The sequence below is a fragment of the Necator americanus genome, chromosome I (genome assembly GCF_031761385.1).
Source record: "Necator americanus strain Aroian chromosome I, whole genome shotgun sequence".
NCBI lineage: Eukaryota > Metazoa > Nematoda > Chromadorea > Rhabditida > Ancylostomatidae > Necator > Necator americanus.
Window position 1 is genome coordinate 17552807 of NC_087371.1, and position 19156 is coordinate 17571962.

The following is a 19156-nucleotide window of genomic DNA, read 5'->3' on the forward strand; positions in this document are numbered from 1 at the left end:
TGAGTCGTTTCACAAAAGTGAAACAAGAGTTATTCAGAGAACTTGAGTTTCGTTCAGTTAAAAGCATTCGGACCTGGTCCCGCTACCTCAAGGTTCAAATCAACATCAATTCGAAATGAAAAGTGAATTGCGCCTCGAGTAATCTTAGAGCATTCTCGCTTCCTTTGTGATCCCGCCCATCTCCAATTGCAGCCTGCACCATTCCTGTAGCGGATCCTCCTCCTCTCTAGCATCTTCCATCAATTCCCTTTAGTGCTTGTCTTTTCCCCTTAAATACCGCTCCATAGTTAAATTACCTTCTGCAGGAATGTGTAATTAGAAGACCAATAATTTTTTGCCAATAGCTGCAATTGGTTACTTGAGGTCCCGTTTCTTGAGTTGCTCATTCGTACCAGTTCTCAAATTTTTCGTTCAAGGTCTAGCCATCTGAGGGACCGTTCAAAAGTTCACCGCACTCCACTGCCGCCTCTTTCTGTAGTTTCTGCACCTTCGTTTCCCTGATTTTTAAGTAATTTTAGTAGTTACTTAATTCGTCGCACTCCAATGCAGTTCATTTCGCCTTCGTTTTCGATATTTTTCATGAACATCTTCTCCTTTACTTTCTTTTCTCTTGTTTTTGTAGATTCAGAGGTAACCTGAATTGAAAAAGTCTTCAAGTTGAAAGCTCTTTAGATCTTTAATACAAGTTAAACTTTAGTATAAAAGTTCTTGATTTCCTTCAGTTGACACATCTTTCGTTGAACGTCCTGGGGTCTTCCGTTCTTATCACTCCGAGGTTTATTAGCGTTGGCATTGAGTTATTATCGTTTTTTAAAATTGTTTGCTCACCTGCTTAGTGAGAATCGCGAAGCAAAGACATTTTTTATTGTACAAACATCTCACATTAGTATGTTACGAATAGATGAATTCTGAGGTCGAGCTAACTGTAACGGACGAGTTTTCTATGTGGTGTTTTTGTTTTAAAGACTTGATTTAATGCCCGAACTTCTCGTTTCTGCAAAGTCGAGAAGAAAAAAAAGCTTTTATCATTATCTGCATACCGTTATCCGGACTTTGTTTGAGCTCTCCTAATTTCAAGGACTTCTTTACGTTTTCCTTTTTAGTTCTATCATTTCCGTATTTTTTCAGTTGTCAACCTCTTCTGTCAACCTTTCTTCGTCATAAGTGGAGAAGGTTGCAGTACCAAGGTAGCGAGATGCAGTCTAACATTTCTTGTTTTTCAGTGGTTTCTTGTAAGAGCACCTAGTTTTTCATGCTTTAGAATTGTTTTCTCCTAGTATCTCATGTTTCGGCTCTGTTGTTTCCTCACCGCCGCTCACTTTCTACTCATAACTTCGCAAAGAATCAGATTTCGCTCGAGCTGTTTCGTTAAATCTTGTGATTACTAGTTTGCGGCACATAATTAAATGCGGTTGACTGCTATTTACATCTCAGAGAAAGACGCGACGGAGATATTTCTTTTTCTGACGCAGGTAAGGGATGAATCTTAGCATGTAACTAAATATAGTCCTTAGCGCATTGTTCAGCGTGAATGAGAGAAAGTAATCATCTAAGTGAGCAGAGGTTTGCGCCTCCGATCGACCTGGTCGCACTCGGTTCAGTGAGCAACCGCAACGATGTGCTAATCCTTCGTTTTCCCGTAAAATTCCTGCAGTTCTACTCGCTTCTTTACGCTTCTGTTTTCGTCCTCTGCAGCACTTTCACTTTGTCCTATTGGAACGGATCTTTCGAGGCAGGTAATAATGTGCGCACAAGTTTGAGCTTAGTCTGTAGTTGGCTGGTTCCGTTTCTCAGTTTGTCTTCACTTTTATATAAATTCTCGTCCCTATGATCTGTTGCTTGTTACTAAGACGAGAAATATGCGTGTATCAAAAAGAAACTTTAGAAAAGAGTCCGGAGCTTATTTTATTTGTACCCAGTCGAACTAAATAATAGAAATGATAACATAAATCGTAGTCTCACTCTCCCCGTTTAATTTCTAGTGTCATGGTCGTAATTTAAAGGTCGCAAACATAAGGAGGAGTAAACTTGTTTCTCATAGAATTCTATATTTTCAGTCTCGTGTGGACAACGAAAATCCGAATTTTCTGTCTCTTCCAAGAAACTGCTTCCAGTTTTTGCTGACGTGTCCATTACCGAAGATGAGCGGAAATCTGAAACGTGCCATTTTCATTTCTGTGCCCATGCTGTTGTAACTGGGACGCCTTCTAGACGTCATTGGCACAATTCCGAAATCTCTGGATTGAATTCTCTTTTTTGTAAAGAAATAAGAAATGCTTAGTTTTTCCCAGCTTTGTTCTCATTGAGAGAAAATTCTGTTCGACTAAGAACTATCAATAGTAAGAATTCCAATATGAAATAACTTTTTTCCGGACACAGCTGTAGATTCAATGCTTAATTGAGTGTGAATGTATTAGAATATCAAACGCACCTTCGGATGGAATTCCACCCGTTTTTCTTTAAAAAGAAGGGGTTATGGCGGGGTACTGTCACCTCTGTCCTTCTGGAAAACCACTTCTTACCCTATCTTCTCACTTCTAAAGCGATTGTTAATATATGAATATAACCAACTTCTCTTTGAGATCGGAAAACGACGCCAAAATCTGTCACAAATTCTTTCTGCTTCTGGTTCAACGTTTTTATATACTCACTTTACAATAAAAGCCTTTTTCTCGACAACCTATGCAAAATAAATTTGGAAAGCGTGCACTTGTCAGTGTCAGTCTCATTTTTATCATCATTCGCTTTTAAGTCTGTTGTCCTTGGCAATCCCAAAATATGCTAGTCTTTGCTACGTGTCTCTCGCATTTCTTCGTCCTTCTTTCTACTTCGTCGTCCAAAAATGTGTCTATTTTAGAACGTTTTTTCTGTAGAAAATATCCCATTCCAGAAGCTACAAGAACACATAATCGAATGGATGCTTCGAATTTCAGTGCGGAAGACTTCGCCAGATGGTTGCGTGCTGGTCGCGCTGAGATTTACGAAAACCATGGTAGGTGGAGATTTTGCACGAAAATTGCGAATTCCAATTCCAATTCCAATTTTATGGGAAAGGCTTGAGACGTGCGCTGAGTTTCTGCTTCAGCTGTAGTACAATGTAAAACACCGCATTTCCGTTTTCATCCATTTGAATCCGAGCGTCGGCTCGCGAATTGTTCACTTCCATGATCGCCTTGTTTTACCTTACTGGACTACGAGTGAATACATTCACGTTTAAGAAGTTCCACATGTGATTTTTTCTAGTTTTTCTTTTTCACTTTTTATCTGTATTTTCTAGTAAATTTTTGTGATCATAAGCAATGTTCTGCAGAAAAAAATCGTGCCAATTCCTTGTTGAGCATCGTGAATGCAACGACAATGTGCAGCACTTGCAAACACTCAACTCACCCCTCCGTAACTTACAGTATCCACTCTCGTTCTTGGTTTGAGTCGTGTAATTGTGTGATACGATTATGTGACTACTCATTTCATGCTATATGAAACACGTGGCCGTTGCGATTAAAAACAGCATTCGCAAAAATAAGGAGTCCTGAGAATGAAGGCTTTTTTTCGTGTGTACTAATTCAGCGAGTATAATTAAGTAGAAATTAATTAAACAAATTCGAGGGATTTGCTGCTGATAATTCAGCCAAGTCAGTTATCGGTAGTAAATTGCTCGAAAACATTCAAAAAGTCGGGGGATGACTTGTGAGTTTTTTGTCCAAGTGGGCGAGTTCAAAGCACGATCCATCGCTGTTCACCCTAACGCGCACGCATGGTCATTCATGTGAATATGCCGGAATGCGGTAGTGCTATGAACTGGTCCTCTCGGAGCTACGTGCATTTTCGAACGAAATTTAAGCGGCCATGGGAGTTTTTTTTCGATACTCGCTTACTACCGTATATAACAACAAGTTCGGCTCCATAATATCCCGCACATGTTACCTTATCGCGCCGACGGCCTTTAACGCCACTGCGTAGAGCGGAGCACTAGGTGACACCCGACTATCACAGTGAATCTCACAATGTCGTCCTGCTCTCTATGGAACGTTTATTCTCATTAGTGCCAGGGTTCTTCTCTCTTACAAAGTTCGTGTGCCAGCAAATCGGGTCCTTTCTTGATCAAAAATCATAAACAGACGAACTCTTGCCTCTTTTCCTTGCAATGACGATGCGGCATTACCTAAAATTCAGAATTCACTCCTCTAGAAAAGGCAACCAACTTTTTAAAAAAGGTGGATGGGAATCAAAAATTAGGAAATGGGAGCTGGGAAGTAGGACGAATTTTTGTGATTCTATGAAAGCGCTTGATTTTGATTGATTCTTTGAACTAGTTTCAAAAACAGCCACAAATGCTAACGGGAATTTTGTGAGACACTTTGTCCGGAACTAAAAGTGGATAAAGTGGAATGCTTAACCAAAAGTGCTTAACTTCCAGATGAGCTTCAAGAAAACTTGCGTCAATTTTTTAGGGGAAGATTCAAAACCCGTGCACTTAACTTCAGATGAAATAAGCCGGACAGTCGTGTGAGATTCGTCCGTTATTTACTTCAGATTTTGACACTTATGCCAGGTGAGCTTTAGGCGCTCTTGAAGTCAAGCGTTTAGGCTTGACTTCAGGTTTGAGATACACTTATTTGAATTGGACTCGGTCAGACTAACCTGCTGGAATTTGGAATTAGAACTGTTCTCAAGATATCTGAGTCGCTAATTTGATAGTGCGTTGCTTGGTTCGTATTTCGTTCTTCTGCTGTTGTTTTTTCCTTGACAAATTGTCCTAAAAGCCTATTCCCCACAAGACGGGTTACCATAGTATCGTAAAAAGTGATGCTTCGAGGTGACACCTGACGCATCCATCCGTCGATCCCTCCATGAAAAGCCATGAATGTAGTATTCCGAAGTACGCGTGGCAACCAAGTGAACGCCGTGCTTCATCAGAGTCCCATTCTTTCAAAAGATTTCCCACTATTCACGAACAAATTACCTATCGAAATTGGGGTGATTCCCTAAGCGCTTGCAGAACTACTTTATCAGTAAAAAAAAAAACTTTATTATACCTCAGAAACATGCTGAACCGTTCACACGTTGTCTGTAGGGATATTAATTTTGCTGCATTTTGATAGTATTTTTCCCAGACGGCGTAATCAGATGTATTCAGGGAAGCTGCAACCTGCATATCTTCCTCTCGACAATCGTTTCTTGTGCGTTTTGACGAGAGCTAAACGCGACATTTGCTACAGATCCAGTTTAATGGGACCTCTAAGAAGAATTAGCTGATTATGATATCCTACAGGCAAATCTAACATAGATCCTATTCACTTAAATCAATAGGAGATTAATGTTGTATTTGCGAATTGAAAGAAAAACGCGCCAACTTTGGTCGCCTCAAAAGCCACTAATTCCTTATTCACAGAAAAAGCTGTAATGCAAACCTTTAAACCAAGAAAACATTACATCAAATAAGTACAGTGGTAGTAATTTTAACATAATAATAAATTGAATTAATAATTAACAAAAAAATAAACAAATGAATATTTAGGTAGTTTTGCTTCTGGGGAGCTCTCATTTTTCTGACTAAAATTGAGTACTAACTTATTAACTGAGTGTATAGTCGAGTGTGAGAGAGCAGACATGATAGACTGCGGTCCTGAAGGCCTTTATCCACAAATGGAACTGTGCCGCGACGGGTACACTGACGAAAGATGATGGTGATCGTTCTTGAGGAAATCAGTCAGTTGAGCTCTTTCTTCACTCAGAACATCCCATCTGCGGATTCAAATAATGTCTTCTGGACCCGCAGTCAACCACGTCAGGTCAGCTGGAACTCACCAACTGATCTCATTTCTTCAGTTAAACACCATCAGAATCTTTTCTAATACCGTAGATCGCACAGCGTTCCGGGAAATTTTTCATGTCACTTGGTCTTTGCGATTATCAGATATTAGATAACGATGCCCCTTCTTTTTCCTCTTTTTTTTCAAGAGTCAAATTATAAACAGCGACTTCTCAAAGTCAAATCATGTAGAGTAGCAAATGTTAGCTTGTTTACATCTCACTCATGTTTCCATGGACCTAGCTTTCAAATGTCATCTGAAATTTAAAGAGCCACACCATCGCAGCATGCAATAGCTGGTTTTTATACATTCAGCGGAGTGGATACCTGTGATGTCTCACGTGCATCGATGTTGAAAAGTGCACGTGAAGCCAGACTCTTCAAGGTTTCCTTGAGAAACTTTTTTATAGTCGTTCCATTCGTCACTCTCTAATTATAGCTACAAACTTATTTCCTCTGCTGCACTTACGTAGATGTTAGACTAGGGACGTTCTTCTATTTTTACGATCGACGGTGAAAGTAGCGCAGAATTTCTCATTAAAAGGAAGTCTAGATGGTTCAAAAACTACGTTGTTTTCAGCGTGGGATTGGGAAGCGACTGCGCGAGGATTTGGAATTTCATATGTGATCCTCGGGACACTGGCAATTTGCATCAATTCACTGCTTCTCTGTTCCCTATTGGCAAGAAGGAGAAAAGCATTTTCCCATGCTTTTTATATCATGATCCTCGATTTCACCATTATTGACACTATCAAAGGTGGGCAGTCATCAATTTTCGGATTTTTTTTTCCATTTTAACTTTCTTTCTCTTTCCTCAATCCTCATATTGCTGCTCATCTACAGAAACTTAGATGGAGAACCGGTACTCTCGCCGTTCACAATAATACTGGTTCCTTATCAGCTCCCTAATAACGGGCGTGAAACGTGGGACTTTCCCAACCGCCATGCGAGCTACTGCTCTGCAGAGCTTAGAAATAAGCATCTCGTGCCTGAGCTCAGATTCAGGGACGAGTTGTTGATACTCCTAAACGTGATCGCTTCGCAAATAGTAGCAGTAGCACCACATTTCTTCCCTCTTGGTGTTGATAAACCAATCGATAGTTAGGAAAATCCCTTATACGTTGTTACGGATTAGGAACGCAAGCGCTCCGTTACTAGCAGCTGCATGTATTAATTTGGGTTAATTGCTATTATAGTTTCTATAGAGCACTCGTTTCTAGGCATTTCTTCGATTTTATTTGCGATTAAATTACTGAAAACAGACCTGAATTCGGACCAATCACTGTTATCGATTCGAATTGATCAGTATAGCGGTGTCCTTCTAAGGTAGGCCAGCGCTTTTTCTTGCAATTTTCCAGAGATTCATCATCATCTGATTCCATCATTTCCAGATTCACTAATTTGGCGACGATTCTCAATTTGTTATGCATCACACTAAACGAGTACGTGTTCATCTGCTACCCATTGCGGTATTCAACTCTGATAACGAGGTGATTTCTACAAACATTTGGGGATTTTCCGTGAATTTGCGTTTTATCGCCATTGAATTACTTTCGCGCTGAACAAACGACCTCGACCTTCCGCATGCTTGCTTCAGGGCGAATTAAAGAGAAATTGCGGCGAGAAACAGTATTTTGATGCATTGGCTTTAGTGCATCATAATCAAAGGGTGAACAGTCTGAGATAATTGAATGTCTCAAATTCTGACTATTCTTCATACGTTTGCAAGTGAAAAAATCTGGGGGCACGAAGTGTCAGACAGTTTCTCTGAAACAGATCAAAAACATGGTATATCACGAGAGATCTCATCTATTCTGAGATGCGAACAGCAGTACGTCACCATGGGACTTCCAGTATATTATGAGAACCATGAAAGGCGAAAGTGAGGAGCCACACCTCATTTATGCATCACTTCCCAACTTTGAGTTCAGCGTAGCTGCCAAGCTATTTTTAAGCCCGCTTTCTTTGCAACTACTTCCGCTGCTGATATCCGTCAATTTACTCTTTTCTAAATCTACTTACTAATTCTCATTAAACTGGTGAACTTGGCTGCGGTAAGATAAATGTTTTTCGTTTTTAACCAGTTTTGGAAAAGATGGTAGTGCTCAGTTGACAAAGGTGGACACTGCACGCACCCCTAAGAACCCGTATTAGACGCGAATTTATCACTAATCTTCCTCAGACCTATCATTTGAGACCTTTCTAGCTAGCCGTACTAAAACGTCTTAGGAGAACAAGAATCACAGCAACAGTCCTTGCTGATCTTTGACCTGTTAACCTATTCCAGGAAACGAGTGGTGCTTCTAATTTTGTGCATTTGGATTGTCTCGTCAAGCATGACCTTCGCTAATATGGTCGCTGGTCTCCAGAATCGCAGCCTCTGGATAGACGACGAATGCACATTTAACGGTCAGTCTCAAAAAGTGAAACAGTTGTTCTAAACCACAACATTCTTCCATTTTTACCAAAATTCTCAAGTTGATAACATTGTTGTGTGAGTGTCTCGGAGAAACTACGAAATCGAATCAATACGCGGTTAGGGATACATGATTATTCCATAGAAGAGAAGCACGGCGCGGTTTGCGCACGCTTTGTCCCCGCATACTCCTATAAATGTTTTCCAAGATTCTCTGAAACTAGCAACTTTTGAAGCAGACTAGAAATTATTGGCCAACTTTATAATATATGTTGATATATTGACTAAAATTTTGAAATTTACCGTTCAATCCCCCTTTATACAGTCGCGTATGGCGTCACTCGCTCCCGTTGTGTAACCCTCCGTTTGTTAGACTCACATCTGTACAGTGGAAATCATTCCCATGGTGTCAAACTGCTCAAATTGGGTCTATCTTTGAAAAAAAGCTCAGTAAATACGAAAGCACTGCGCTTTCCCGTGAAGTTCCACTTACTATCCAGAATCTGCGACGCGTACAGCAATTAAATAAAATGGAAGCAGCGTCGATGGTTAGGCGTTCTGATCTATCGATTTGATGATACTCGTGCCGTGTACTCGACCCATTTCTGAACTCCCTGGCTGCTCCTGCAGCGCCTGACACTACATATCAGCTTTTTTCCCATAAACTTACAGACAATAATTTGCCACATATAATAGAAATTAGAGAATTAAAGAATACTTTCTAAGAAACACTTTCATTTTTCACTTTTTCTCGACAATTGAAAATGAGACTTGTAGGGAGGAAAACGAAAATTCGTACACATGTACTTTTTGATTCTTATCTAAAGCAACGATACTACACAAACAGAACCGTGCCAGAAACAATTCTATTAGCTTCTGAGTCATATTTCTCGATTTGCGAATAGACAAAATATCGAATTTGTTGAACTATTTTCCGCTCAGAAGAGAGTGGGGCAACTGGCTTTTTTTTGAAGGAGCCGCACTAACTGCCTGGTAACATAAACACTTCTTGTTTGCTCTCATTATATGATTGAACATTCCTGTAAGTTTCCCTTCATTTAAGAAAAATGCATTTTTTTTTAGCAAACTCCACCGCTTCCTGCATCCATCGACTTGAATCATCGAGCTCAGCTCATTTTGTTTATTATTTGGGTATTGTTGTATTTTGTGTTGTATGTCTTGCTGTAACTGCATACGCCTACAGTATCCTCCTCAGGTAAGGGATGCTCGTTCAGTTTTATTTCATTCCGATGAGTTTAGCTGTTTAAGGGTTGTGTCCGGTGTTGTGAAGGCGGAGATCAAACAAAATGCAGAACTGGAGCATCTCAAAGATCGATCCGAAGACGGTAATTAAAGGCATCACCCCATGAATCTGAGGTGATGCAGATTTCAGGTGGAGTATTCATATACGGGATGGGAGACTACGGAGAGGGGGGGTGATTCCGTCCATTTCTTCCTAATTGCCGTAAAAAACGGCCCGGAAGATGCGGCGCTGCACAAGGCTGGCGCGCTCCAGTCGAACTCCCTGTAGAAAATAGTGCGCTAAAACGCTTGAAGCCGTATCTTCCTGGTCGTTTTTTACGGCAATTAGGAAGAGATGGACGGAATCATCCCCTTCTCCATAATCTCCCATCCCGTATACGAATACTCCACCTGAAATCTGCACCACCTCAGATTCGTGGGGTGATGCCTTTAAATGATAATTATGAGTGACTGCAAAGCAGATATAGAGGGTTGAATGGACTGTCAAATATTTTTGAGGCTATTGTCAAATGGGTGGGGAAGGCCAGTGCAGAGAATTCGCACTCTAATGCCTTTAGAAGGGTATTCCTTTAGAATTGAAGTACATTCTGCCGCAACCTGCATGGATTAGTTTGCTAGGCGAATGGTAGAGACGGGGTTGTAAGCTGTGTTCTATTACGCTTAAAGATTCGATATCACCTCCTTTTTCGGCATAAAATAGGGTCCTCCGCGATCCACTCTCCTGAACATACTACGAGTTGGATGGGAATAGAAAACCAACCTAGTTAACTTAAACCGTTCACATTAACCTTGTTGACTCCTCCTTTCTGTTACCAGCACCGTGTTTGGAGTTCATTCATCTACTTCCACATCTTCCATCTCGACATCGTTTAAAATTATTGATAAAACAAATATTATGCAAGTTTCATAATTGAAGATAAAAGTGATGTTAGAGCAAATCCCTTTGCAATATAATTGCTTTCGTCGTAGTGTTTATTTAGAACGCTATCCGCATTTGACCATTTAGATTAAAAAAAAACGCGAAGGGTTTGTGACAAGATCATCGTACATTCAGTTACGGCGATGCGCTCGCCACTTTTCTTCTGTTTTGAAAGTTTGTACCGTTATTCAAAAGGCTCTGATGCCCTCATAGCTACATGTCAGGGATTCTGCAACATGATCGTGAGAGCGATACTGTATCGATCCTGAATCCCGAGTTTCGGATTTCTCTGACACAGTTTCGTGGAGTAGATAACATGTGCTTTGATAAACCGAGAAGACGCTGGTAAACTCAAATACAAGGAAGATTTGATTAACTCGTTGTTATCCTAAGTTAGACATCTTTGATAAAGAGAAAACTCTTGAACTGAAAACGAAGCAGAGAAGGGTGACCACCAAGTTGGCTGCGTATTTTGGGGTCTTTTGATTTAAGGGTTGTCATAGATATGTATGTGGCGCTGTGCTACCAGCGAATACTATGCTGCCGGATTTCCGCTAGCATCTCCATCTCAGCTCTTAGCCGTCAATCTGTTAAAGGCATCACCTCACGAATCTGGGGTGGTGCGAGCTTCAGGTGGGCTATGCCTACACGTAGTCGTAGATTATGGAGAGAAGGGTGATTCCGTCCATTTATTCCTAATTGCCGTAAAAAAACGGCCCGGAAGATACAGCTTCAGGCGTTCTGGCGCACTATTTTCTACAGTGAGTTCGATTGGAGCGCGCCAGCCTTGTGCACGCGCCGTATCTTCCGGGCCGTTTTTTACGGCAATTAGGAAGAAATGGCCGGAATCACCCTCCTCTCCATAATCTACGACCTCGTATAGGAACTCTCCATCTGAAATCCGCACCACCACAGACTCGCGGGGTGATGCCTTTAACTGTGATTCCGTTTCCAAAGCTATAATTTCTTTTTGAATCACAATTCGTGTTCTAATTATGTGTTTTGAACGGTGGATTACGTACGTCCTTGCTTTTCTGCGTTCTGAAGTGGCTCTAAGGGTTTCGAGCTCTGACGTCGAAACTTCCCCGGTGATAGTACATCATTAACAATCCTGGCTGCATGTTTCACTTACTGAATCTACGAATAATTGCTATTTCAAAGTTGAAGCAAAGCCGAACTTCCACTCTACTGCGTAAACGCGCTTACAGAAACAAAACACTCCATAAACAACCCATTCATAACTCATTGAAATCTACAGTGTTGACAAAGTAGACTTTAGTGATGTATTTACGTTATGTTAAGGAGAGCGACGTTTGGATAATAAGCACGTCTTGAAGCGACACAAATACGTCGTAGTTATCGGTACCGTAATCGGTGTCTACTCTGTTTACCTGACTGCCTACGCCACTTTACAAGTGTTGCAACTTGTCAATATTGCTGAGTGAGTTTTTCTTTTTCAAAGAGAAGTTTTTCTGTTCAAGCGGATATTCAAAGAAATCACTGAAATAAAGGAAAACACCACTGTCACTTGTGACTTGAAATGCATTATACCCGAGGGGATAAGGGGACTGAAAATATTCTATTCTCACTTAAGTGACCAACTTAATGTAAAAATCGACGTTTTTTGTCGGATTCACTCATGGTAAGGTAACATGAGGGAATAGTTGTGGGATGGTTTGTCGATTGCTTCGAAGGATTCCTAGCTGGTCCCTAAATAGTCATCTTTTGTTTTTTTTTTCAAAGTGTATGTGAGAGCCTTCTGTTCTCGTCGTTTCTGAACAGAATGTTCACCAGTTCAAATCCGACACCCCGATAGTGGATTTGTGAAGATCCTTAAGAGCTATCTCACAGACCGTCCAGAAACGAACGTGTTTACGTCACCACGGTCCATTAAATGACTACAGCTTACGTAGTGAAGTGATTGTTTTTCCTTTTTAGATGTGAGATAAAGATGGATAAAGATGGAGCAGATGAATCCGAGAAATGGTTACTCTCAATTGTACGAGAATCGCTATCACTAGTGACCATCTCTGAATTTGCGTTGTTTGATTTTTCAGCGCACAATTTTAGGTTGTTGAATATGCGCATATTTCAAAAGTTAAGGGGTTAATTTCTTGAATTGTTTTCTGTTTGTTATACACCAACGGTACTCGGACAGTGCTCCCAATGTTTCAAGAATTTCTGAGTGCATCAGTCGTAAAGAAATCCTTTGTGGCGTCTTTTTCTCGATTATTTAACTTATTTTTGAAAAGGGCGTTGTCGTAACTCCTATTTCATATGTCCCCAACTTACTGGAGTTAGCAATATAAGCACTGTACTAAAAAAAAACCTAATATTTGTTCTCGCTAGCTCGGTGAAAAATGAATTCGCTCTAGTATGTAAAAATATATACCCTATCTGTTAACAAAAATGGAAAGTGCATGCATTCGTTCCATGTCTCCCTTTTCAGAAATTCAAATGGATTTCGACGTCGAGATCTCGTGAACCTCAAATACATATGCTACCTTCTTATTTCTCTTCACTCACTACTTCAACCACTCTGTTATCTTCGAATGCGGGAATTCCGACTGCTCATCAGAAGGTCCATATAATTTGCACTAATCTCGTAAGAACACAATATTTATTAGGATAATGAAGAAAGGAAAATTGCACTTGCCCCGATCAACAATAAAACACTCGTTGCAGAACACTTTGCGGAAGGTTGAGGTACGATCAACAGGTGACCAACGAGCAGTACTACACATCGAACGCTCAAAAAGAAGTGATTGGGAAAGATTACGTATGAAAATCCTGCATTTTGTTATTATTTATGTATTATATAGACGAATAAATACGTGTACAGTCAATCCATGGTTATTTTTGGCCTATACGTTCCCACGGGTCGAAGTCGGGACCTCTTCGTTGAGTTCGTTGCGAGGATCCCACTCTTCCGAATGATTTCTTCTTTTTCAGTTGAATCAGTTTCGCTTTGCTTGGCTTTCGGATAATTTCTCCTGAAGATGTGCAATTTTAAAGTAGTAGCAGTGGATTGACTAAGAACAAACGTGGAGGTTCGGTGTTGTTTGAATCTTGACATTGAGTCAACTTAGCGATGACTTATGTGAAGCGATCACGAAAATCATTAGAGGCAGCATCCCATGAAATTAATGACGGTGGGATCTCTCCAGTAAAAGATAAGGTTGGGAGTGTATATTACGAGGAAGAGCGTGTTCACCCTCAACTCCCCCTAATTGTCCTGAAAAACGCGTGTGAAACGGCTTTTCCTTTTGATTTTTCGCACGTTACGATTAAGCTGCTGAGGGAATACACGGTGGTAGGCGCAGTACGAATTGGTCTCGTTCTATTACCCGTAGCAGGTTGTATCGCTGGGCAGACGAGATCATACAGTTGATGGTTCACACGCCTTTTTCTGGATTACTTGGGAGAATTAAGCGTGACCCATACTCCCAATCTGTGCCCTTAACCCTATTTTTCTCATAGATGTCCTAAAATAGTCAATTTCGTGGTATATTGTCTTTAACATCGGTCATCGGTAATCAAAACCAAGCAATTTTGGTATTTCCTTCACATAGATCATCCATATATATATATATATATATATATATATATATATATATATAAATATATATATAAATTATATAATATATATATATATATAATATTGAACTAACAGCGTGTTGAATGCTGAACAAGTTCTCAACGTTTGTTTGGCCAGCATTGTCAGGGAAAAGAAGGCGGAAAAGTATTCATGATCGGTTCAGATAAAGTATGTTCAAACGAAAAAAAACCGTGATGATTCGCTTTGCTCCGTTCTCTCCCCACAAAGCTTTAAATCTCATTCTTTTCCATTCCACGAATAATTAACTAAATGACGTCTATAAATGACTGCCTGCACCTGCATGGACATTGGCGCTTCGACTTAACGAAACCAATTTTGCGTTCGGATTTCCATGTCGGACGACGGTTCGACCACTTACATAGCCAGTCTGCATTGAAAGATTCGCTCAAGCAAACAGCTTCCATGTTCAAAGTAAATAACTGACCTTTCGCAAGTCTTTAGTGGTCACCGTAGGATGCTCCTCTATGAGATCGACCTAAATCTTTTGATTCCGACTTTTTGAGTTCTTAAAAGTTCGCAAGAGTGCTCTAACCTTCCCCTGCTGTTTGATTTGCGTGATCAGACGATCTAGATCGATTTGTGCTTCCCTTGACAGATCGTACTCCTCTGCTGATCCAATATTCTTCGACTTCTTCGAAATAGCTATTTTCTGGGATAAGTTCTCATTATGTGGAATCGGTACAAATAATTACATTATGAAAAGACAGCTATTCAGTTTTCAAGAAAGTTGCTTCTAAAGATATTCACCAACATATTCTTCTTAGGCTTGAGCGATTGAAGTTCCGTTTCTTTCGTAGTTGTCCGGCGAATAGTGGGCAACGTGGGAAGTTCTGTTATGGTTTCCTCTGTGCTGGAAACCGAATGTAACGTTGGCAGAACCGCCGCTGAGTCCATGACGTGTGCATCATTTTCGGGATGGAATTCAGCACTGACGGAGGCCGTATTTTCTTTCACATTTGCATCACCTACTGTGTAATCGTTCTCTGCGCTCTGGAAAATGTGAGTGTTGCTAGAAATTCTTCGAAGCGTTCTTGATCATAGATACTAACGTATTAGGTAAATAGTCGGGAATTTTGTTGAAAATTCTTTGAAGACAACACTCACCTCAAAAAAGTGCTCTTTCTCTACCATGCTATATAATAACGCGCTTAGTCCGTGTGTGTATGTGTCTGTGTGTCTGTATGTCACGAACATACTTCATAATGATGCAAAACTCTTCACCGATGAGACGTCGAAGCATTGCCATGCACCTAATACGGGAGCTCTCTACCTTTCACCATTGCCCAAAGCCGCATCCATGTTGGCTTTGATAAGGAAAGTTAAATTCTCTCATATGTTAGTGAGGGTAAATGAACTTTTATGTATACACGAATGTTTGCTTCCAAATTCGCAAAACAATGTAAGTGATTACTCCTTCGATTACAGGGACGATTCGATAAAGTAATCTGTAAACTGCGAACTGTGCACCGCGCACGCCAACAGTTGCTTTGCTCGCGTCCACGAGTTGCGCGGTGACGAGCAAGCAAATAAGCGAAGATGGTGGCTCGTTGATGCCATGGCGCTCGTGATTGCCATGCCAAGTTCAACAGTGGAATATTTGACCTCAAAGACGCTCCTCGTTCTGGCCGTCCAGTTGAGTTGGATGAAGGTCGATTAAAGCAGCTTTTGCACGAAAATTCGCGTCAAACGACAAGGGAGATGGCAGAGAAAATGGAGTCCTCTCACACTGCTACAGAGGAACATCTTCGCTCGTCGGGAAAAGTTCAAAAGTATGGAGCATTTGTTCCGCATGCTTTAAGTGTCGACAACAAAAGTCAGCGAGCCACAATCTCCGCTGGTTTGCTTGCTCGTCACCGCGCAACTCACGGACACAAGCAACCATTTCTTTGTCGAATCATTGCTGGCGAGCAGCTTTTGTGGCGCTAGAACCTTGATTGAAAGCACAAAGAAGGAGGTGTCGAAAACGCCCATCTCTCTCAACTTCACATTCCATTTTAATAATCTGAGAATTAATATAAATTAGCCTGAGCAAAAAGAGATTCCGATAGAACAAAACATCCTCTTTCGAGTGGCATAGAACATTATGCCATTTGAAATATTTAATGACATGTGGAATATTAAAATTGGAAAACGGCGGGAACTTTGTTGCCAACCTAATGATAATGTAACGGTTAGTGACTCCAGTTGCTGACTATTTTGATTAGTATCATCCAATGTTGGCGTGCGCAGTGCACAGTTCGAGTTTGCAGATAGGTTCTTCCCTGGGGAGAGATGGGCGAGAAGGAAAAAAAAAAACTTTGAAAGCAAATTATTTTAATAGCAATGAGTTTTGACCCGACTCAATCTTCAGATGTCTTCCATTTGCTAACGAGAAAATTTTGTGTTGATCAGAAAAACACTATTTTAAGTCGTCATGAAAGCTGCCACTAAACATCGACAAAGCACGACATACCCTTTGTGGCTCTATGTCGAGCTCTCTTAATGGTGACGACGCTGTTTCTCTCACAAATGTGTTGTTCGCCCGTGCTATCGCTCCTGAAAAACATTATAAGAGACTTTGTTTCATTAAAAACTATACTAAATAGGTTTTTAGCATACTCAAGAGAACGAAATTTAAGTACTTGAGTTTCTAAAAATTTTAAAATTGTAGAGTACATCTCACACAGAATCCCTGATTTTGGAAGGTACCATGGCTTGAACTTGATTTCACGTAAAGAAACAGCAACCAACAGAAAATTTTTACTGTGCTTGATACAGAAGAAGCATGCCTGATGGAAAAATTCAAAGAAAGGGAACAATAGGATCTAAAAACTCCTAGTTTTTTTGCGAACCTGAACAGAATGAAGGCAATCTATGGTTACGGTGGAAGACTATTGAACATAGAAGTTCTTCATATAATTATTTTCCCAAGTAAAAGGAAATTATTCCTTATCCAGGACACCATCCTTCTTACTTCATCTGGTCGATCTGCGTTGATACACATTTCCTTATCTCCAATTGTTAATCTAATTACGTGTATGGCTCTAGTCCTCAGGAATGTGACTGTTCAGTAGAATGAAAACTAATTCTCTTCCAATTCCGTGGTCATCAGTATAGGCGGGATGGATAAGAACGCTGGAAGATTGTATTTATCTCGGTGAGTTTTTACGTATTTTATACATTTCTCTTACTGCTAATGATTATTACGTATGTTGTTATTTTTTGTGATTCGTATTTATTAATACTTATTTATTTGCATGCTTTTCAATGCTCCAAAAGGAGAGGAAAGCTAAATTGGGCCGTCTCAAAAATGTTGGAAATAAAACGGAATCAAATGTTGGGGGAAAAGAGAGATGAAAACATTCGACCACTGCCCCGATCTATTGAGCTATTGCTTGACTACAATTTGCTGTTTAAACCGCATTTTCTCGAAATACGCCCACTTTTCATTTAAAGGCATCACCCCTCGAATCTGAGGTGGTACGGATTTCAGGTGGAGTACTCGTATACGGGATAATAGATTATGGAGAAGGAGGTATTTCCGTCCATTTCTTCCTAATTCCCGTTAAAAACGGCCCGGAAGATATGGCTTCGAGCGTTCCGGCGCGCTACTTTCTACAACTAGTTCGATTGGAGCGCGTCAGCCTTGTGAACACACGCCGCATCTTCCGGGCCGCTTTTTACGCCCACTAGCAAGAAATGGATGGAATCACCCATCTCTCCATAATCTACGATCCCGTATACGGATACTCCACCTGAAATCCGTACCACCTCAGATTCGTAGGGTGATGCCTTTAACATTATCATCTAGCATAAGTTGAAATAATGGTAAAGTAAACAATGTAACAAAGTGTCTGGACGTTAATCCGTTTGACGCCACCACGTTCATCTCTATTCAGAATCATTTTAGGTTCACGAACATGTGACTGGCCTAAGCAGTGATTTGCGGGGGCTAGCCGATGTATCAAGTCAGTGTTTTTATCCTCCCAGACAAGTCTGGTACCAACTTATCGGCCCCGGAGGGATGAAAGGTTTTAGTTGGCAGTAGGGCGGACTGGAACCTGAGATCGGTCGCACAGAACCTCTGACCGATTGCGCTACACCCACCCTCAAATTAAAGTAATATTACGCAGATGTGTTTGACCAGGGTTTTTTTATTGCAGGTGGTCTTTGGTTTTTGTGGATAAAAATGCTGCCTATAAAAATGCACGAAATAATCAAAAAAAGCCCACCTTTAAACTCGTCAGATATTGGCTTTATACGGTTCAGATAGACGATTCCAGAAAGAGGTAGATCCCGAACTTTGTTGAAGCCCCTAAAAAGAGATCCTCAAGCTCCTGCAAGCCTGACACGAACAACACAACAACAACAACAAACAACACCTGCCTCAAACTCTTCTGAATAGGGAACATGCCTCTCGGATGAAGCTTTGGATTCACTGGATGTAGATACACAAAGGATTCCGCAGCAAATAAAGGAAATAGTAGAAGCAGCAGGAGGTCCACCATGGTGGCAGATGTGAATGAGAAAAATCTAAGTAGAAGTAAGAAAGTATTGAGAGAAATTCCGGCAGAAACCACATTATTCTCAATACATAGTAAGAGGAAAGTGTAAAGTCAAATCAGCTGATCTTTGGGAGAAGTGGGGAGGAGACGACCAAGAGCAATTACTTGAAATGTCGAGTAGGTGAAATGTTATCGACGTGGTCATTAACGGCGTGAACTCAAAGTTCACGGAAGTGGTCATACATACATAACGGCTACAGCTTTCAGTTTTCGCAGCGGTCCATTATCGCCGCGATCGCGAAGATGACTTGAGCTACGGTGCGACAAGAACATATTAGTGAACTAGCACACTAATGCGAAAACTTTCACTATCAGCGATCGTAGCTCAAAGGAATGTTAAGAATTCAGCTATTATACAAATGTATCGCTGCATGTAAGTCTTTTTTTATGTCAATTACTTAATTTCATGTGAATATTTTGAGAGTTTTTCCATCAAAACGAAGTCTGAAGTCTTTCTTTTCATAGAGCACTAGAATCACGATTTGAAATCACCTTCGAGAGTGCATGTGCCTAAAGCTGACGTTTTCACAAAGAAAAGTGCAAATGATAAGACAAGTATCAAGATTTTCTTCGCGATCACGAA

The 19156-nt window shown here is 40.6% G+C and overlaps 2 protein-coding genes across 3 annotated transcripts; one reads left to right on the forward strand and one right to left on the reverse strand.

Annotated features, from left to right (window-relative positions):
* Positions 1 to 901: 901 nt before the first annotated feature.
* On the forward strand, positions 902 to 13195 carry RB195_005958 (uncharacterized protein; the record flags this gene model as incomplete). Of its 2 annotated transcripts, XM_064178785.1 has the most annotated exons (12): positions 902 to 948; positions 1129 to 1187; positions 2891 to 2992; positions 6393 to 6569; positions 7033 to 7138; positions 7204 to 7302; positions 8100 to 8221; positions 9312 to 9444; positions 9498 to 9574; positions 11713 to 11851; positions 12860 to 12991; positions 13096 to 13195. In XM_064178785.1, 12 exons carry the CDS (start codon positions 902 to 904, stop codon positions 13193 to 13195), a joined length of 1293 nt encoding a protein of 430 aa, XP_064035796.1. The 2 variants fall into 2 exon arrangements, with proteins under 2 accessions (XP_064035796.1, XP_064035797.1); XM_064178784.1 differs by lacking the exons at positions 902 to 948; positions 1129 to 1187 and having other exon boundaries at positions 2914 to 2992.
* A 68-nt stretch (positions 13196 to 13263) lies between these two features.
* On the reverse strand, positions 13264 to 18846 carry RB195_005959 (uncharacterized protein; the record flags this gene model as incomplete). The annotated part of the gene is made up of 8 exons (XM_064178786.1): positions 13264 to 13403; positions 14306 to 14396; positions 14454 to 14504; positions 14562 to 14678; positions 14777 to 15019; positions 16482 to 16564; positions 18241 to 18323; positions 18761 to 18846. The coding sequence occupies 8 exons, from the start codon at positions 18844 to 18846 to the stop codon at positions 13264 to 13266; spliced, it is 894 nt and encodes a 297-aa protein (XP_064035798.1).
* Positions 18847 to 19156: the final 310 nt, after the last annotated feature.